Genomic DNA, 20,743 nt, shown 5'->3' with positions numbered 1-20,743 from the left:
AAACCAGTTTAAAGAGCTGGCAGATGCTCTACAACCTGAGGGGCCTGAGGGAGCGTGCACACACAGTTCAGAGGCTGCAGTCTGGGAGAGCTGTGTGCTAGTACTCCTTACTAGAAATAGTTTGCTGTAAAACTCTCTTCTGATAGGTTCCACCCTCTCTTTGGTCATCTACCATATATGGCAGCCTGACTGGAGGTGTGACCAATGGAACGGAGCCATGGGTGCGGAGGCGGGCCACGGTCCAAAGCCACACCTCTTATGGCTTTAGTCTGAATGAGCTATTTGTGCTGTTATCCTTTCTCAGGTCTCTTTTAAGCAGCGTGAAAGTTTCTTGTTCTTTTCTTAATATTCATCTCTCAAGGCCAGGTCCCAACTCCCATGGTATCCCGAATTTCCCCGCGCAAGATCCACCTCCTCCTCAAGAAGCCAGCACCTCCTGTCGAATTATCAGGACAGTTCATTCCACCCTCTTGCTGAGCCCATTTTTTAACCTGACCTTGTTAATAATTTAACTCTCTTTAAATAGCTCCCAAGTTGCTCCCTTTAGAAAGACCTCGTTGCTCGGAAATATTGTAGTTTTCCTGAAATCTCAGACTTTTTCCTCTTTCAGTCCTCATCCTTATAGAGGGGGTGTCTTTTACCCCACCCCTGTCCTCTTCAGCTGTGGGCTGTGGGCTGGGTCTGTTTGTAAAATCCAGTTGCCGTGACCAAAGAACCTGCGCCAGACATCCAAGACAAACTGGACATGGTTCCTTCTGTGTGGGAGGAGGCTCCGGGCCCTCATGAGGATGAGGGTTACTGGTGCAGACGTCTGGATTTCAATCCAGGCCAGAAGCAGTCGGATGGGCCAGGGTGCTGCCTCATGTCTGTTGCCCCTCTGACTTTCTGATGTTCTGTAGTTGATTCATAGTTAGTTTTTGTTTTATAGGGTGTTGGGACTGATTCACAGGATCTGTCACTGCAGGAGGTGTGCAAGAAGCCCCTTGCTAACACTCACTGCTCAGCTCCGCTGTGTTTCGGGAAGAGGCAGAGGGTGCTGGGTTCCCCTTAGCCTGGGTCCAGCCTGCCTGTTGGGGTGGGCCTGAGAGCAGTAGTGTGGAGCTGTCATTAGGGGATTGGCCTTGACACTAGGAGGTTGTGGGTTCAAATCCCAGCTGTGACACTGTTGCTGTACCACTGAGCAAGGGGCTTCACCTGAATTGTTCCACTACAATAAACAGCTGTTTAAAAAAAAAATAATTTTGGTATAAATGATTCTGCCTAAAGGATGGCCTAAGTTCTAAGTCCTAAATCCACACATCTGCGATTCCTCTCAGCTTTCTGGCGGGATAGACTGAGTCTTTCTTGAGCGGAGACAGAGAGCCGACCATGATAACATGTGGGAAGAAAAAGAGAAAACTCTCGTGGGTTTTTCAAAGAGGAACTGAAGAGGTACCTTCTCTCTAATTCCTCAGTTTATTTCATTATTTTAATTCTGTCATGTATGCATCTATTGAAATGAATATCAAGCCACATTGTACTTTTTTAATGGTCATTAATCTCTATATTTATGTCTACATATGGGATATATGTAAAGGAATCACCTGTCCTCACTGTTGCAAGATAAGACAGGGAGTATTTCAAAATACAGTATTAATGGACAAAGGAGGAAACTTTTTTTTTATCAGTTATGGTCATTTAAGAAACACTGTCCCAAATCTCTGTAGATTTTATATTGTAAAGAAAATTTAAAAAGTTGGAAAATCGTAACATGTTGACCTTTTGGGCAGAATTGTAAATGCATAGATTTTTTTTGTGTTTGTGTAAATAAAATATTGTTTTAGAGCACTCTGGGTTTTGCTTCTAAGCTGACAGTTTATATGCTTCTTATTGTATTCTTTCCCCACTGAAATTAAAACTATTATAAATGTTTTTGCACCCCAGAGAAGATACAAGTCTGGGGTCTGAGGCCCCTTTTTCCCTTAACAAAATGGCGTCAGATTACAGCGAGCAATCCCACAATGCAACGTGCTGCAATGCCTCTGCAGTATCTACAGTGCAAAAGACAAAGTCACAGAACAGTCTTTTTCTGATCAACGCAGTAAGCATTTCAAGTTGATACTTTAGTAATCTGTGTGAAATAATGTTAGTATTTAGGCTGCGTTTAAGTTGAGTAGGAGTTTTGTATGTTCTCTCGTGTGCGAGTGAGCATGTTTTCAAGTCTCCTTCCCATGTCTGGCACAAGGCACAGTAAAGATCCACAGTATAAAACACTCACCCAGATCTGAGTGTACTGAACTGACTAGTAAACTTGTAGTCAAACCAGTGCGATTTCCCAAGGGAATTACAAGTCTATCAAGGGAACTGCAGGACAGTCAAGGGAAAAACAAGCCAATCAATGGAATGACAAGTCAGTCTAGAGAATGATATCAACCCCAGTGGCCTATTGGTCAGTCCAAGGGGCTACTGGCTACTACAGAGGGTTACTTAGAGGACATTCATTTGGGAAGCTCTTCTTTACAGACAGGGTGATGGGAGTCTGGAACAAAATCGTTGTGTTGTAAGACCAGATTCCATGGGATCCTGCTAGATGAGATCCTGGGACTGACTGGCACTCCTCTGCTCCCTACCGTTTGTGACATTTCTGCTGCTCCCCTGTTTTGCAAGGGCTCGTGCTGAATCAGGTGGGCCAGCTGCGGCACAGTGGTGATGAGCACCTGTCCTGGGCTGAATTTTGGACTTGGCCGCCTGCCATAATGGAGTTTGCATGTTTTTAGGACTCCCTCCAATGACCACCTGAGCATCTACCTTCTCCGTGGACTGTACCATCGTGCTTTTCTGATAATAGAGAGGGGAGGGTAGGGGGAGTGTAGTCTTGTCCCTGGACTGTACCATTGTGCTCTACTGATGATACAGAGAGGGGAGGGCAGGGGGAGTGCAGTCTTGTCCCTGGACTGTGCCACCGTTCTCTTCGGATGATAGAGAGGTGAGGGCAGGGGGAGTTCCTGTCCGTGGACAGTACCATTAGGGTCTTTTGGCAGTAGAGAAAGGAGAGTCTTCCTGATTACACGCAGAGCAGGGCTGAACAAGTCGTTGTAGTCTGGGAGGGAGGGGCAGCTTGTCCTTCCCTGCCATCTGCCGGACGCGCAGCGTGCACATCGAGGTCAGAGCCAACGGCTGGCCTGGGAACAGCAGAGCAGAGAGTTAATCCCACTGAGAGGTCACCTCGTCTTAAGAATGGTCATAATTAGAGCCCTTTTGGCGTTCTGAAAGTTGCACTTGAACACATTCTGACAGGCTGAGCTCTTTCATGGGGCTTCATGACACTGGAAACAGGAATAACAAGATACATCAGAATCACTGTCACTGCCACACCCTGTGGTTCTTCACTGCCCAACCAGAGCAGTAGATCAGCCTGTTGAGCAGAAGAAGTGTCACTGATTGAGAACATTATAATCCCTGGAGTGGATCAGACTGCTGTGCAGTGGGAGTGTGATTGAGAACACTACAGGACCTGGAGTGGATCAGACTGCTGTACAGTGGGAGTGTGATTGAGAACACAACAGGACCTAGAGTGGATCAGACTGCTGCCCAGTGGGAGTCTAACCCCTGCAGTGGGTCAGCCTGCTGCCCAGTGGGAGTCTAACCCCTGCACTGTGCCGGTGTGGTTTGCCATTGCTGTCTGGCCGGCGGCCCAGCACTCACGTGACATCCCTGCGAGGTAGCGGAGCGTCACCGTGCCGTCGCCACGCACGCTGCTCACGGCCGGGTACAGGGGTCGCCGCGGCAGCCCGCGGAACGCCACGCCCAGGAAGTGCCCGTCCACGGCGAAGCCCACTGTGCCGGCGTCGGCGTCCAGGACCACCAGCAAGGTGGGGGGCACTGCGAGGGGCGGCTCTGGCGCCCACTCTTCCTCTCCCAGGGTGTGGGGGTACCGGCCCACCAGCACGCCCCCGTGGCGGAGCTCGTTCGAGCCGAGCTCCCAGCCCCAGGACTCGGCATCCTGGCCCAGAAGCGCAGTGTACCCAGGTGCCTGCAGGGGGCAGTGTTCAGTGGCAATGCCCACCACAGCGTGGGAGCCCCTCTCCCCGGGGGCCCAGCGCACCTCCCACACGTGCAGCCCGGACCCCCAGCCCCTCGAACCCCTCGCCACGTCGGTGCTGCACTCTGCGGGCCGGCGGCGCACACTCCGCCTGTCGGCCGAGACGGAGAAGTTGGGGGAGCAGTGCTGGGGGCTCCAGTCCCCGCCGCTGGGAACCCCCATCTCGGACCCGGGGACAGGGAGGGGTGCGGAGTCCAGAATCCAGGCCAGCCGGGCCGGGGGCGGCGTGCTGTAGCGGGAAAACCTGGAGCCGGACTTGCAGGACTGGAGGTCAGTCTTCTTGAGCCGGGGGGAGCCGAGCCATCGACTCATAGCCAGGCCCATAGCACACTGACCAGCGGGCACAGCAGGCACTGTGGGCACTGCAGGCACACCTGGCACAGTGAGCGCACCTGGCACTGGGGGCACTGCAGGCACACCTGGCACAGTGAGCGCAGCTGGTACAGTGAGCGCACCTGGCACTGTAGGACACCTGGCACTGCAGGCACTGTGGGCACTGCAGGCACTCTAGGACACCTGGCACTGCAGGCACACCTGGCACAGTGAGCGCACCTGGCACTGTAGGACACCTGGCACTGCAGGCACACCTGGCACAGTGAGCGCACCTGGCACTGGGGGCACTGCAGGCACACCTGGTACAGTGAGCGCACCTGGCACAGTGAGCGCACCTGGCACTGTGGGCACTGCAGGCACACCTGGTACAGTGAGCGCAGCTGGCACTCTAGGACACCTGGCACTGCTGGCACACCTGGCACGGTCCGCTCCAAGGAGATCCTTCTACCTGCCCTGTCCCAAGAAAAGAAATGAGCAGAGCTTGTGCTGACAGGATCTCTACTGACTACAGACTAGAGCTCTCAGGGTCCAGGCTGGTTACTGTAGGAGTGCAATCCAGGAAAAGTACTGTTACCTTCAAGCACATTCAAGCCTGGTAAGTCATTTTCACAGTCACGCTGGTAATTGAATAACTAGACCCGCTGTGTAACCGAGAGCCCTGCAGGAAGTGGGTCTGAGAGACTTCCGGTTCTGCTCTGCCCCTATAAAGCCGCGGTGCTCTGAAGCCCGTCTGTTTTCCGAAAGACTGTCTGAGGACAGAGCGGGCGTATATCGGGCACAGGGCTGTTCACTGAGAGCGGCAAATAAACACTATCCGAGTGGAGGAAGAAGAGAAGAAGAATTGTTGAGGTTCAGGAGCTTATCCGGTTTTGTTGTGCTGGTCCTGGTGGAGTGAAGGCTTCTTTTACTTCCCGGGTCGTACCGGACAAAAGTTCAGGTCCTCGGACGGTTCTAGTGGGGTCGGGCCGGACAGAAGTTCAGGACCTCGGCCGGTTCTGGCGGACTGAGGGCGGAAGCGCCGCCCGGGTGAGTTTTAAACTCAGCCTTATCGGCTCCGCGTGCTGTTCTGCAGCCCCGCGCAGCCGGATCCCTACCGGCAGCGGTGACGTCAGCCGGAGCCCCTGCGTCAAGGTCGGATCCCGACGTAAATGTCCGAACTGAACATGAGCCCACGCGTGCGGAGTTACCTTGATCCGCTGTGTGATTGTGAAGTGTATGAATATTAGCTCGAACCTTTTCACACAACTAGAAAGTTCTCGGAAAGAGCCCTTAATTCGGACTTCTCTGTGCTCCCGAACACCTAACCCTGAAAAAAGCGGTGCTTCTGAAAACTGGTTATTTTCATTTAATGTTAGCCTGTGCAGACTTACTCGGCTTTTTATACGGGTCTCCGTTTTACTGGTTCTCAGCTTTGGTAAATGGCTAATACATATTGTATTCATAGTTCGCATAACTCATAGCTATAGGCCCAGTCGCTACAGAAGTGAGATGGTATTCAAAATAGATTTTTTTTTTCTTTCACGTGCAAAAGAGCTAAGTTACTTGTTACTTGTTAAGTACGTTTCATCCTTGCTGTATACCAGAACATACTCTTCGGACGATGTACAAGTCTCTCTGTTCCTGGGGAGATTCTCCGTTTTTCCCACGAGTGCAGAAACCTACTCGGAGGTGACGTCAGTGTGGGGAGAGGACGGGCTGTGCTGTCCCGTGCCGGGTGGCCGCGAGAGTAAACCGGGATGACGCAGCGGAAACGGTCTCTCCCTCTAGGCCAGGAGCCAGTGACGTCAGGACTCGTCAATATGACGTGTTTTATTTTGTCTTGGTTCTGTGCTGTGCTCATTTGTCAACAGCTCTGTGGCAAGAGTATTATAGTACTGTAAAAACCAAGATGTTTTTGTCTTATGTTATCAAGGTTTTAGACTATTACAGTACACCAGGACTCGTCAGTGAAATTATAGTCTGTCTGTTGTCATCGTTTGCTGTACACCAGTTTGCCATGGGACTATAGGGTTCACATGGCACCACAGCTCATGAAGATGAACTACAGTAGGGAAGTGATGCAGAGTAGCGTGCTCTGTAGCCCACCCACGTGCAGAGTATTACTGTACTCTGAACTAATACAAAAAGACACACAGTCTGGAGAGGCTATTTATGAAACAAACTGAGGTGTTTATACCAACACATTCACATCTTCTAGGCAATGTAGAGAAGCAGTTAAAAAGGGCAACAGAGAGTTAGGATATCCAGTTAAAGGGACAGAGTTTAAAATCAAGGGATTATACGTGAATAAAGTTGTATTAATAACCAAACAAGGCCTCTTTTAGAATAGTGCACATAATTGTGTTTTGACCACATTGTAAGAATACACTGCTGCTTTGGGGTCAGTCCAGTAATGGTTTGTTATAATTAGGATTGGGGCCCAGAGTCCTACACTGACAGGATGAAGGAACCAAACCTGTTTAGTCTTGAATAGAGGAGAGTACAAGGGAATGTTATTAAAGTGGTCAAAGACAACCTACTGGAATTAATCAGAATCAACAGTGCAATATGCACTGATAGAAACTCATTTGGGGAAGTGCTTTTGAAACCAAGACTAACTGACACCTCTTGACACAGAGGCTGTTGGGAGTGTGGAATGAGCGATCCGACCATGTTGAAATTGATACCCTTGCTTCTTTCTATAACTGCTGAAATCAGTTTCTCCAGCCAGGACAGGAGGCACCTCTTTACACAAAGGGTGGTGGGAGTGTGGAACAAGCTCCCCAGTCATGTTTGAAATGGCTTGATGAGATGCTGGGAACAATTAGCTACTACTAATAATTAATAATTGCTTACACTTACAGTGTATATAGTGCTTTTCTGGACACTCCACTCCAAGCACTTTACAGGTAATGGGGACTCCCCTCCACCACCACCAGTGTTCAGCCCCACCTGGATGATGCGACGGCAGCCATAGTGCACCAGTACACTCCCCACACACCAGCTCTCAGTGGGGAGGAGAACAGAGTGATGAAGCCAGTTCAGAGATGGGCATTATTAGGAGGCCATGATTGGTAAAGGCCAGGGGGAAATTTGGCCGGGACACTGGGGTTACACCCCTGCTCTTTTCGAGAAACGTCCTGGGATTTTTAATGACCACAGAGAGTCAGGATTTCGGTTTTACGTCTCATCCGAAGGATAGCGCCTTTTTACAGTATGGTATCCCCATCTCTATACTGGGGCATAAGGACCCACACACACACCGCAGGGTGAGCTCCCCCTGCTGGCCCCACTAACACCTCTTCCAGCAGCAGCCTTAGTTTTTCCCAGGAGGTCTCCATCCAGGTACTGACCAGGCTCACACCTGCTGAGCTTCAGTGGGGCTGCCAGTTGTGAGTTGCAGGGTGAAATGGCGGCTGGACACTAACTTCCAAATAGGTGACGACCTCCTCTCGTTTCTCTCTGCTCTTATTGGAGGTGATTAAAAAGCCAGCTGGAGCTTGGGGGTCGCCAAGCCAACCCCTTAAACGAAGCACAACACTGAGGGGTCACTGGAGGTTCCCTTTTGTTTTCGTTTCTGTAGACCACTGGGTTTCACAGGGTTCTTGCCTTTTGTAAAAAGCATGCAATTCTAGATCCTCCCCACTAGGTGACGCCACGGGCTGCAGGAAGGAGCCACGAGGGTGAACTGTAATGCAGTGAAGTAACACATTTAAAAAAAATAGCTGCTCTTCTTTAGAATGAGATTTCAGACACCATACCACACCTACAGCAGTGTGAGCCAACTGGAGAGACAGTCCTTCTCTAACTGACGTCACATCTGCCCCGACCATATGGATCTTCCTCTCCGTGTCCTCTGGTCTCCCGAGCTCAGTATCATGAACTCGTCTTGGTGTGCTCCTGGTACTCTCCTCTGCGTGGTGCTCAGTCATAGCTATCCTGAGCTCGTCTCGGTGTGCTCCTGGTACTCTCCTCTGCGTGGTGCTCAGTCATAGCTATCCTGAGCTCGTCTCGGTGTGCTCCTGGTACTCTCCTCTGCGTGGTGCTCAGTCATGGCTATCCTGAGCTCGTCTCGGTGTGCTCCTGGTACTCTCCTCTGCGTGGTGCTCGGTCATGGCTATCCTGAGCTCGTCTCGGTGTGCTCCTGGTACTCTCCTCTGCGTGGTGCTCGGTCATGGCTATCCTGAGCTCGTCTCGGTGTGCTCCTGGTACTCTCCTCTGCGTGGTGCTCGGTCATGGCTATCCTGAGCTCGTCTCGGTGTGCTCCTGGTACTCTCCTCTGCGTGGTGCTCGGTCATGGCTATCCTGAGCTCGTCTCGGTGTGCTCCTGGTACTCTCCTCTGCGTGGTGCTCGGTCATGGCTATCCTGAGCTCGTCTCGGTGTGCTCCTGGTACTCTCCTCTGCGTGGTGCTCGGTCATGGCTATCCTGAGCTCGTCTCGGTGTGCTCCTGGTACTCTCCTCTGCGTGGTGCTCGGTCATGGCTATCCTGAGCTTGTCCCGGTGTGCTCCTGGTACTCTCCTCTGCGTGGTGCTAAGTCTTAGCTATCCTGAGCTCGTCTCGGTGTGCTCCTGGTACTCTCCTCTGCGTGGTGCTCAGTCCTGGCTATCCTGAGCTCGTCCCGGTGTGCTCCTGGTACTCTCCTCTGCGTGGTGCTAAGTCTTAGTTATCCCAAGCCTGTCTCTGCATAGCACCAGTCATGGCTATCCTGAGCTCGTCTCGGTGTGCTCCTGGTACTCTCCTCTGCGTGGTGCTAAGTCTTAGCTATCCTGAGCTCGTCCCGGTGTGCTCCTGGTACTCTCCTCTGCGTGGTGCTAAGTCTTAGCTATCCCAAGCCTGTCTCTGCATAGCACCAGTCATGGCTATCCTGAGCTTGTCTCGGTGTACCCTGGTACTTGCCTCTGTACCCTGATCATGTTTGCTTGACTTACGACTCCTGGGTCTTCCTGCCGGCCTTACTGTGTTTCCTTGGACTGGCTTGGCCTTCCTGGTTTCCGTTTTCTCTCGGTCCGTGTCCTCTGGTTTCGACCCACTGCGGTTCTGGACCGGTCTCGTTCTGGCTTCTCGCCTGGCAGATCGCCTATCCTTGCCTGCACCTGGATCCAGCATGAAGCCCCCCGACCGCTGTGCCATGCTGCAAGTGCTGCGGTGTTGTGCCCAGTGGCGGGCAGCGTGGGGGCCGGCGGCGGTGTCTGAGCCTGACCCCTGTCCAGCTGCCGCCCCGCAGAGCGCAGGAGAGTCAGCAGACACACTGTCTCACAGACGCTTTCATCTTTTATTGATACGTGTGTTTTTGTGATGCTATGCTCTTGTCATGTGGGCGAGCAGATGGACAGCAGACGCTCACAACACAGAGCCGGACTGACCGATGGGGTGGACGGGTCAGGGCAGGTGGGGGTGAGAGAAGGGTAGAGTTAGAGACCAGGAGGAGGAAGGAGGAGCACCAACAGAGGGAGGAGTAGGAATGAGAGGGGAGAGTCCAGGGAGAGAGGTGGTGAGATGGACAAGATGGCCATTGTTTTGCATGGTGATGTGTTTCCTCCAGCAGGGAGGGACCCTGTCCCTCTCGCTGTCACACGCAGGACCGTGGGTGTGGTGGACAAGCAGCTCGGGGGGTGGACGGCTCAGGGACACTTCCTCTCCACACTCTCTTTTCCCCACTCCTCGTACTCCTGCTTGGAGATCCACATCTGCTGGAATGTGCCCTGGAGAAGAGTGGACACACTGTCTGACTCACTGGACATGCTGTTGGACATGCTGTCTTCATACTGAACACCCTGATGCAATGGACACACTTGACACATGAGCAACATCCTGGACACACTGACTCACTGGACACACTGTCTGATTTACTGGACACACTGACCGACACAGGAGACAGACACACTGGACACACTAACAGAGGTGTGAGATACACTGGACACACTGTCTCCTCGGTGTCTCACCAGGGATGCGAGGATGGAGCCGCCGATCCAGGGACTGAAGCGTCTCTCCATGGAGCTGTTACTGGCAATGAGCTTCAACCGCATGCTCTACGGACAGGGACAGGGATAGGGATAGAGAGAAGGATAGGGAGAGAGAGGGGAGAGGGATACAGGGATAGGGAGAAGGGTGGGAGTGGAGAGAGACACAGGGATAGAGAGAAGGATGGGGAGAGAGAGAGACAGGGGAAACGGATACAGGGATAGAGGGAGAGGGATACAGGGATAGAGAGACACGGAGAGGGAGAAGGATGGGGATAGAGAGACAGGAGATAGGAGACAGGGGAGAGGGGGAGACCAGCACAGAACCATGAGGTGGACAAAAGGGTGAGGAGGAAAGAAGAGGAGAGGGGATTAACACAGACAGATTTGGTAGGAGCTGAGAGACTGTGCTGGGGGGGATGTCACTCACCGGGGGGGCCTTCTGGGACAGCTCGCGGTTCAGACGCTCGGTGAAGCCCTGGAGCAGCGTGTTGCCACCGGTTACGATCACACTGCTGTACAGACCCTGCAGACAGACAGCAGACAGAGACACACTGAAGGACTGAGAGAGAGGCAGACTGACACTGTACAGAGCCCGCAGACATACAGCAGACAGAGACACTGAAGGACTGAGAGAGAGACAGACTGACACTGTACAGAGCCCGCAGACGGACAGCAGACAGAGACACTGAAGGACTGAGAGAGAGACAGACTGACACTGTACAGAGCCCGCAGACGGACAGCAGACAGAGACACTGAAGGACTGAGAGAGAGACAGACTGACACTGTACAGAGCCCGCAGACGGACAGCAGACAGAGACACTGAAGGACTGAGAGAGAGACAGACTGACACTGTACAGAGCCCGCAGACGGACAGCAGACAAAGACACACTGAAGGACTGAGAGAGAGACAGACTGACACTGTACAGAGCCCGCAGACAGACACCAGACAGAGACACACTGAAGGACTGAGAGAGAGACAGACTGACACTGTACAGAGCCCGCAGACGGACAGCAGACAGAGACACTGAAGGACTGAGAGAGAGACAGACTGACACTGTACAGAGCCCGCAGACGGACAGCAGACAGAGACACTGAAGGACTGAGAGAGAGACAGACTGACACTGTACAGAGCCCGCAGACGGACAGCAGACAGAGACACTGAAGGACTGAGAGAGAGACAGACTGACACTGTACAGAGCCCGCAGACGGACAGCAGACAGAGACACTGAAGGACTGAGAGAGAGACAGACTGACACTGTACAGAGCCCGCAGACGGACAGCAGACACAGACACACTGAAGGACTGAGAGAGAGACAGACTGACACTGTACAGAGCCCGCAGACAGACAGCAGACAGAGACACACTGGAGGACAGAGGCGGAGAGCAGCTGAGGGAGAGACACAGATGGAAGACGGAGTGAAAGAGTAAGTCTAAGGGAGTGACAATGATGGGGTGATGCAGTAATTGGGAGAGTGTGGTGATGAGGGAGTGATGGGGGGATGGATGGGCTGGGTGAGGTGAGGTGGGCACAGAGTGAAAGAGAGACTCACAGGCCTGATGTCGATGTCACACATCCCAATGCTGGTGGTGATGACGTGACCTACTCCCAGCATGGTGTTTCCTGACAGGCCCTGGAGAGAGAGGGGACAGAGAGGGAGAAAGAAGATTAAGCTCAGTAGAACAAACTGCAGCCCAGCGTTCACAGCTCCTGTCACAGCCCGAGGAACAGTCAGCCTCAACAATAGTGATGATAATAATAATAATAGCACCTTGACATTGGAGGGGTCGAAGAGACCCTCTGGAATCCGTAGCCGTTCGGCACCATAGTCAGTGGTGTATCCACTGGGCATCTCGAAGTGGACTGTGGGCATCTGGGCAGCCACCCTGAGACACACAGGAAGTGAGAGAGGAGTGGAGAGGGGGAGAAGCAGTCCAATCATTCACTCTGACTTCATATGACCCCCCATCAATCCCAACAGACTGGCACAGACTGCACCACTCTCTGCTCATCGCAGGGAGAGTCTGAGCCCTGGATGAACCAGACTGGCAAAGACTGTACCACTCTCTGCTCATCGCAGGGAGAGTCTGAGCCCTGGATGAACCAGACTGGCAAAGACTGTTCCACTCTCTGCTCATCGCAGGGAGAGTCTGAGCCCTGGATGAACCAGACTGGCAAAGACTGTTCCACTCTCTGCTCATCGCAGGGAGAGTCTGAGCCCTGGATGAACCAGACTGGCAAAGACTGTTCCACTCTCTGCTCATCGCAGGGAGAGTCTGAGCCCTGGATGAACCAGACTGGCAAAGACTGCACCACTCACTGTTCATCGTAGGGGGAGTCTGACACCTGCAAGACGGAGGCTTGGAAGTCTTGGATCACTTCCTGAAAAGACAGAATATGGGCTCAGGTCACTGTGCTGAGTGAGTCAAAGCTGTACTGAGCACTGCACTGGGTAACTTTGTGTGTCGGAGCTGTACTGAGCACTGCTCTGTGTAACTGTGTGTCAGAGCTGTACTGAGCACTGCTCTGTATAACTGTGTGTCAGAGCTGTACTGAGCACTGCGCTGGGTAACTGTGTAACACTGATTGCAATGTGAATATACAGGATCCCCTACATTGCACATGTAGGTATGCCAGGACTTTGTGACCGGAGGAAGTTTGTCTTTCTTCGTCCAGTTGGGAGGCGCTCCCTCTCTCACAGGCTCCTGAGTGCAGAGACAAATTCAGATGGAGATCAGAGGGAGAGAGGGAAGGAAAAAACAAGCTGTTAAACAGACAGAGACTTTCCAGACACCTATCTTATTCCAGCAAGGAACGAAGAGACTGAGCCTAGCAGAGGAGGATGGAGAGGAAGGTAGAAAGAGGAAGAATGTGACAGAGACAAGCTGGGCAGGAGAGGGAGAGAGGAGAGAGGATGGAATTACCTTGCCAGCGATCATGTAAGGAGGGATGATATCGATGTTCATCTCCTGGAACAGCTCTCTGCACTGCATGGTGATGAAGTCTCCAGCCAGGGGTGACTTCACGATACCTGGAGGAATCAACACACCTGGGCTACTCACACAACACACCTGACCTGTCACACACCTGGGCTTCTCACACAACACACCTGACCTGTCACACACCTGGGCTACTCACACAACACACCTGACCTGTCGCACACCTGGGCTACTCACACAACACACCTGACCTGTCACACACCTGGGCTACTCACACAACACACCTGACCTGTCACACACCTGGGCTACTCACAAAACACACCTGACCTGTCACACACCTGGGCTACTCACACAACACACCTGACCTGTCACACACCTGGGCTACTCACAAAACACACCTGACCTGTCACACACCTGGGCTTCTCACACATCACACCTGACCTGTCACACACCTGGGCTACTCACAAAACACACCTGACCTGTCACACACCTGGGCTACTCACACAACATACCTGACCTGTCACACACCTGGGCTTCTCACACAACACACCTGCTCTTTCGCACACCTGGGCTACTCACACAACACACCTGACCTGTCACACACCTTACTTGTCGCACACCTGGGCATAATCACACAAGACACCTGATCTGTCGCACACCTGGCCTACTCGCACAACACACCTGATCTGTCGCACACCTGGGCTACTCCCACATCACACCTTACCTGTCGCACACCTGTGCTACTCACACAACACACCTGACCTGTCATACTCCTGGCCTACTCACACAACACACCTGACTTGTCGCACACCTGGCCTACTCACACAACACACCTGACCTGTCATACTCCTGGCCTACTCCCACATCACACCTAACCTGTCGCACACCTGGCCTACTTACACAACACACCTGACCTGTCGCACACCTGGGTTACTCACACATCACACCTGACCTGTCGCACTCCTGTGCTACTCGCACAACACACCTGACCTGTCGCACACCTGGGTTACTCACACAACACACCTGACCTGTCACACACCTGGGCTACTCACACAACACACCTGACCTGTCGCACACCTGGGTTACTCACACATCACACCTGACCTGTCGCACTCCTGTGCTACTCACACAACACACCTGACCTGTCGCACACCAGAATCAATCACATACCTGGACTAGTCAGATATGTCATATATATGGTGCAGTCACACATCTAGACACACTCACACACTCCATTCTTTCACTCACCTTACATACACCGAACCACTTACACTACAAGTCAGCAAGTAGTGTGTGTATTTCTGTATGTCTGTGTAAAAAGAGGTTCCTGTTTGCCCATGTGGCATGTTGTATAATTTACCAGTGTATATGATGTAGTGTAGTTTGTTAGCATGCATTTGGGTAGGTTGGCCAGTGTGTGCAGTTGAGAGGTACGATACACACCTTGCTGCAGAACATACCCATCATGCACGGGGATGGCGGTAGTGTGTGTGGCACCACTATCCAATACCAGACCTGTCGCTCGGCCATTAGCAAACCTGCTGCGGTGTCAAGGAGTCACTGACTGATGCGCAGGTGGACACACAGGTGAGTACAGGAGGATATAGTTAAACATACAGATGCGTACATGTACAGATGAATACAGGTGGACACGGGTGGATTCAGATAGATACAGGTGGACACAGGTGGATGCACATGGACACAGGTGAATGTAGATGGCCACAGGCGGATACAGTTGGAATCAGTTGAACGCAGGTGAACATACAGTAGCTGGACACGGGTGAACACAGGTGGATGCACATGGACACAGTTGAACCGAGGTGGATACAGATGGACACAGACGGACGCGGGTGGACGCAGGTGGTCACACGGTGAAGGATACGCGGTGAGCACGGCGGTCTTGCACAGGAAGAAGGCTGGGATATTGTAGTGCTCAAAGACCAGCTCCGTCAGCTTCTCCCTCTTGGCTCGCGTGTTCCACTGGCACACACACACACAGAGCCAGTAACATCAGCGTCATTCTCAGAACCCGCGGGCTCAGCACACAACCCAACACTTGCCGCCACCAGCACGGCTGTTGTCAGCCACTACCACTGGATTCGGCCCTAGTCCTCTCGGAAGCAGCTGCGTTCCTGGTAGCGCCAGTGGCGCCAGACGCGACCAGAATGAGAATGAGGAGCGGTATTCCCCGGGGCAGCGAGGGCAGTTTTGGCGGTACGAGCGGCGCTGTGCGGCTGAGGGCCTGAGGAGCGAGTACTCACAGGAGCCTCTGACATGAGCACGGGGTGCAGGCTGGGTTCTGACTTGACGTGCTTGCAGTACGTGTGGTCCAGGATGGCCTGGAAGCTCTCCCAGTCCTCAACTGCAAACAAACAGCATCGACAGCGCCGGCGTCATTAGCGTGACCGCTGTAGGAGCAGGCCTGGATCAGTACTGCAGTGTCTCAGTATCCGTACATATCAGCTTCAGTGTATTACCAGTACCTGATCATGTCAATTTCGGTGTGTACCAGTTTCTGTACATACTAGTCTCCATGTGTATTACTATCATATTTCAAATCTCGACATAGTTTCAGTATATATAGATCAGTACCAGTATTATCAGTATCTGTACATATAATTTTCAGTATAGATAAGTATACGTATGTATCATTTTCAGTTCAAAGCATATTAGTATGATTATGTATTGATATATAATTAATATTTTATATATTAATTGTATATTAATATGTAATGATATTATATATTGAGTAGGACACATCAGTGCAGACTGCAGGAGCGACACTCGGAAAGAGTGTTTTCCCCGGCTGGCCACTAGGGGGAGCCCCCCTGTGGTTCGAAGGTACATGGCTCCTATTGATGAAGCTGCAGTGGGGTCGTGGGCAGGCGGCATCACGCACTCATGCCGTTCTTCAGCGGGGACACCAGCTCCACCCCGGGGCGGGCCACGTGCAAGGCGTTGGTGTCGATGTAGAACGTGCGTCCTGACGACTTCTCCTTGTCCGCCCCCAGCTCCGCGCCCCCTTCCTCCTGGGCCAGCACTCCCAGGGAGGTGGGGAAATCCGCCTGGGCAGAAGGAGAGAGGGAGGGGGGGGTGAGGTGAGGCCAGCGCGAGAGACAGAGAGGGGGAGGGGGTGAAGGGGACAGTGGGTACGAGGTGAACGGCAGTGCTGCTGGAGGAGGGCCAGCGAGGCAGCTTGACCACTGCAGCGCAGTGGGGCTGGGACCTCACATGGCAAGAGGCCATGGGGAACGCCCTGCTGGCGACGTGGACAAGTCAGGCTCACGCCAGGGCCCGCCGTGCGGGGCTGTAACAGCGTCCAGACAGAGCCCAGCCCTGAGGTGCCCCCTGGCGTGCACTCTTGTGAACCACTTTTCTCATAGTCCCAGTTCTACACGGATCACGATGCACTGCTCGGGGGGGGGGCGGTTTTTCACTGCGTGCTGGAAGGGGCTGACTGGCACTGGAAAACCAGCAAGTGTTCAGCTTATCCTCCGGGCAGGAATGGCCAGGGCGGAGAGAGGGGTGAGCGGGCAGGAGCCGCGCGGTACCTTCGGGCAGTCCTCGCCAGCGTAGCCCGCCCTGGTGGAGAACGAGCCGATGTCAAACACCAGAGCCCCGACCTCATCTGGGGAGGGAGAGACAGGGAGAGGGAGTGAGACAGGGGCACTCCTGGAGACAGGGAGAGGGAGAGACGGGCAGAGAGGGAGTGAGACAGGGGCACACCTGGAGACAGGGAGAGGGAGAGACAGGCAGAGGGAGAGAGAGACAGGGGCTCACCTGGAGACAGGGAGAGAGAGTGAGACAGGCAGAGGGAGAGAGAGACACCCCTCTCTCAGCTGCAGGTAAGGAGGTGTGGCTGCTGAGCTCTCTGTCTCGCTGGGACCAAGTGGTCCTCGAACCCTGAACCCTGACAGGAATCAGCCCCATGCTCAGCTCCAGACGATCCTGCCTGAACCTGAACCCGGGGACCCCAGCCTGCTGGGTGAGTGTTCCCACTCGTCACTGGTCCTCTGCAGTTTAGCCCAGTTGGACATGACTGGAGCAACAGTCACAGGCTGGGCAAGGGACAGCGGGAGTTGGGTTGCTCAATAGCCATTCTTTCCCCAAGTCATCCGGATGATTTGGAGGGATTCCAGGGAATCTCCTTCAACAACAACAACAACAGCGCTGGGGCTGCTGTTCCACACCCTCACCAGCCTTTGTGTAAGGATGTGCTCCCTGTTCTCAGGCTTGTCTACACATCCTGGTGGGGCTGCACATTGGTGGTGGTGGAGGGGAGTCCCCATTACCTGTAAAGCGCTTTGAGTGGAGTGTCCAGAAAAGCGCTATATAAGTGTAAGCAATTATTAATTATTATTACACATCCGGTTGTGCCGTCGTGTTCCTGACATAGAACAATGTTCTGGGTTCAGGCTGTCAGCAACTGACAGTTGAATTCCTGAACAGCCCCACCTCATAGTCCCCTACAGCGCTGCAGACCACTGAAGAGACTCCGTTCCTTTAACGCATCTGCGGCCGACATTCCCCAATCCCGACACCGTTTCCCCACACGCGCGTGTCGGGATGGACTTGACCCCACGGAACCGTGGCTTTTCCTGCGATGGGAGGTCACCCACGCGGGTCCCCATCCCCTCGCGGGTCCCCCTGTGTCGCCGCACGCTGCCCCGCTCGCCCCCGGACCCGGCGACACAGACCCCGCCACTGGCGGAGACCCCGCTGACAGCAGCGCCACGCACACGGACACAGTGGACAGGCAGTGGAACAAAGACACGGCCGTGGGCACGGGTACGGGTGAAGGCGCAGGCAGCCGCGAGCACCGCTCTGGACCACAGACACCGATGCGGACACGGATGTAAACACGGGCACGGAGGCAGACGCGTTCAGCAGTATATCATCCTGCTGCTCAGCCTCTCGAGTCTGCATTCCGGTGTCGCGATACACGCCAAGTGTCGCACGACATGGACGCGGCGAAGCTCGCGTCCGCCCGCTCGCTCTCTCCCACACCCCCTGTCTCGCTCACGGGGGGGGGGGGGGGTTTATCTCCCAGCCTCGGTCCTCAGGTGTCACCCGTCTCGGAAACGGGTTTTTGCGCGCAGACGAAACGGTCGCTCCTTACCTCCTCCGTACACTCCGCCGCTCATACCGGCGCCTAGACCCACCCCCCCACAAAACGAGCTGTCACATCAATTAAACAGAAACCTGAAAAAAAGAGACAGGAGGTCAGGACAGCTCGGATTTGATCAGATATCCCTAATGCGTAACTGTCGGGTGAAATTACAAAGATCTGTCTGTACAGGAAGGATTTGGGGACGGGGGTCTGTGGATGACAACTGTGCAGAATAAGGCGAAGCTGGACGGCTGAGGCTCGCGCCCCCCCCTCACGCACGAGCACACTCGCTCTTTCTCCCGCTGTTGTTCTTCCTCAGCCCACCAATCACAGCGCCGTGTGGACGCACGCCATTGGGTGGCAAGAAGAAATGGGTGGGCGGACAGGCTGTACCTTAAAGGTTCTGGTCTCCAAGGCAACGAGAAGAATTAATTTCCCCCGACTTCAATTTGCCCGTATTATAACAGGACTGTTCTCCTGTACTGGGACTGTAGCCCCTATTGTAACAGGACTGTTCTACTGCACTGGGACTGTAGCTCCTATTGTAACAGGACTGTTCTCCTGTACTGGGACTGTAGCCCCTATTGTAACAGGACTGTTCTACTGCACTGGGACTGTAGCTCCTATTGTAACAGGACTGTTCTCCTGTACTGGGACTGTAGCTCCTATTGTAACAGGACTGTTCTCCTGCACTGGGACTGTAGCTCCTATTGTAACAGGACTGTCCTCCTGCACTGGGACTGTAGCTCCTATTGTAACAGGACTGTTCTCCTGTACTGGGACTGTAGCTCCTATTGTAACAGGACTGTCCTCCTGTATTGGGACTGTAGTCTCTATTGTAACAGGACTGTTCTCCTGTACTGGGACTGTAGCTCCTATTGTAACAGGACTGTTCTCTTGTACTGGGACTGTAGCTCATATTGTAACGGGACTGTTCTCCTGCACTGGGACTGTAGCTCCTATTGTAACAGGACTGTTCTCCTGTACTGGGACTGTAGCCCCTATTGTAACGGGACTGTTCTCCTGTACTGGGACTGTAGCTCCTATTGTAACGGGACTGTTCTCCTGTACTGGGACTGTAGCTCCTATTGTAACAGGACTGTTCTCCTGTACTGGGACTGTAGCCCCTATTGTAACAGGACTGTTCTACTGCACTGGGACTGTAGCCCTTATTGTGACAGGACTGTTTTCCTGTACTGGGACTGTAGCTCCTATTGTAACAGGACTGTTCTCCTGTACTGGGACTGTAGCTCCTATTGTAACAGGACTGTTCTCCTGCACTGGGACTGTAGCTCCTATTGTAACAGGACTGTCCTCCTGTATTGGGACTGTAGCCTCTATTGTAACAGGACTGTTCTCCTGTACTGGGACTGTAGCTCCTATTGTAACAGGACTGTTCTCTTGTACTGGGACTGTAGCTCATATTGTAACGGGACTGTTCTCCTGCACTGGGACTGTAGCTCCTATTGTAACAGGACTGTTCTCCTGTACTGGGACTGTAGCTCCTATTGTAACGGGACTGTTCTCCTGTACTGGGACTGTAGCTCCTATTGTAACAGGACTGTTCTCCTGTACTGGGACTGTAGCTCCTATTGTAACGGGAGTGTTCTCCTGTACTGGGACTGTAGCCTCTATTGTAACAGGACTGTTCTCCTGTACTGGGACTGTAGCTCCTATTGTAACAGGACTGTTCTCTTGTACTGGGACTGTAGCTCATATTGTAACGGGACTGTTCTCCTGCACTGGGACTGTAGCTCCTATTGTAACAGGACTGTTCTCCTGTACTGGGACTGTAGCCCCTATTGTAACGGGACTGTTCTCCTGTACTGGGACTGTAGCTCCTATTGTAACGGGACTGTTCTCCTGTACTGGGACTGTAGCTCCTATTGTAACGGGAGTGTTCTCCTGTACTGGGACTGTAGCCCCTATTGTAACAGGACTGTTCTCCTGTACTGGGACTGTAGCCCCTATTGTAACAGGACTGTTCTCCTGTACTGGGACTGTAGCCCCTATGTAACGGGACTGTTCTCCTGTACTGGGACTGTAGCCCCTATTGTAATGGGAGTGTTCTCCTGTACTGGGACTGTAGCCCTTATTGTGACAGGACTGTTCTCCTGTACTGGGACTGTAGCTCCTATTGTAACAGGACTGTTGTCCTGTACTGGGACTGTAGCCTCTATTGTAACGGGACTGTTCTCCTGTACTGGGACTGTAGCCCCTATTGTAACGGGACTGTTCTCCTGTACTGGGACTGTAGCCCCTATGTAACGGGACTGTTCTCCTGTACTGGGACTGTAGCTCCTATTGTAACAGGACTGTTCTCCTGTATTGGGACTG

At 53.1% G+C, this 20,743-nt stretch overlaps 2 protein-coding genes across 2 annotated transcripts; both read right to left on the bottom strand.

The window, feature by feature from the left end:
• Nucleotides 1–1,916: 1,916 nt before the first annotated feature.
• LOC102689778 (SPRY domain-containing SOCS box protein 4-like) lies at nucleotides 1,917–6,216 on the bottom strand. The gene is made up of 2 exons (XM_006627398.3): nucleotides 3,685–6,216; nucleotides 1,917–3,161 (listed from the first exon to the last, which is right to left on the bottom strand). The coding sequence occupies exons 1-2, from the start codon at nucleotides 4,403–4,405 to the stop codon at nucleotides 3,004–3,006; spliced, it is 879 nt and encodes a 292-aa protein (XP_006627461.2). The 5' UTR covers nucleotides 4,406–6,216; the 3' UTR covers nucleotides 1,917–3,003.
• Nucleotides 6,217–9,654: 3,438 nt separating this feature from the next.
• On the bottom strand, nucleotides 9,655–18,682 carry actl6b (actin-like 6B). The gene is made up of 14 exons (XM_006627350.3): nucleotides 18,416–18,682; nucleotides 16,848–16,924; nucleotides 16,196–16,361; nucleotides 15,558–15,658; nucleotides 15,179–15,276; nucleotides 14,740–14,834; nucleotides 13,282–13,388; nucleotides 12,973–13,062; nucleotides 12,678–12,739; nucleotides 12,129–12,243; nucleotides 11,910–11,990; nucleotides 10,787–10,882; nucleotides 10,339–10,425; nucleotides 9,655–10,098 (listed from the first exon to the last, which is right to left on the bottom strand). The coding sequence occupies exons 1-14, from the start codon at nucleotides 18,438–18,440 to the stop codon at nucleotides 10,018–10,020; spliced, it is 1,281 nt and encodes a 426-aa protein (XP_006627413.1). The 5' UTR covers nucleotides 18,441–18,682; the 3' UTR covers nucleotides 9,655–10,017.
• Between the last annotated feature and the right edge of the window lie 2,061 nt (nucleotides 18,683–20,743).

This window comes from Lepisosteus oculatus, chromosome 3 (assembly GCF_040954835.1).
Source record: "Lepisosteus oculatus isolate fLepOcu1 chromosome 3, fLepOcu1.hap2, whole genome shotgun sequence".
Classification (NCBI taxonomy): domain Eukaryota; kingdom Metazoa; phylum Chordata; class Actinopteri; order Semionotiformes; family Lepisosteidae; genus Lepisosteus; species Lepisosteus oculatus.
The sequence above is the reverse complement of the archived record's forward strand: the minus strand, read 5'-3'. Positions and strand labels throughout refer to the sequence as shown.

Excerpts from the sequence above, each read along its gene's own strand:
- LOC102689778 (XM_006627398.3), bottom strand. The coding sequence starts at position 4,405 with ATGGGCCTGGCTATGAGTCGATGGCTCGGCTCCCCCCGGCTCAAGAAG. Across the intron at positions 3,162-3,684 it reads CTACCTCGCAGGGATGTCAC|GCCAGCCGTTGGCTCTGACC; the intron begins GTGAGTGCTGGG and ends TGCTGTTCCCAG.
- actl6b (XM_006627350.3), bottom strand. The coding sequence starts at position 18,440 with ATGAGCGGCGGAGTGTACGGAGGAG. Across the intron at positions 12,740-12,972 it reads GGCATACCTACATGTGCAAT|GAAGTGATCCAAGACTTCCA; the intron begins GTAGGGGATCCT and ends CTGTCTTTTCAG. Across the intron at positions 10,099-10,338 it reads GCTCCATCCTCGCATCCCTG|GGCACATTCCAGCAGATGTG; the intron begins GTGAGACACCGA and ends ACTCTTCTCCAG.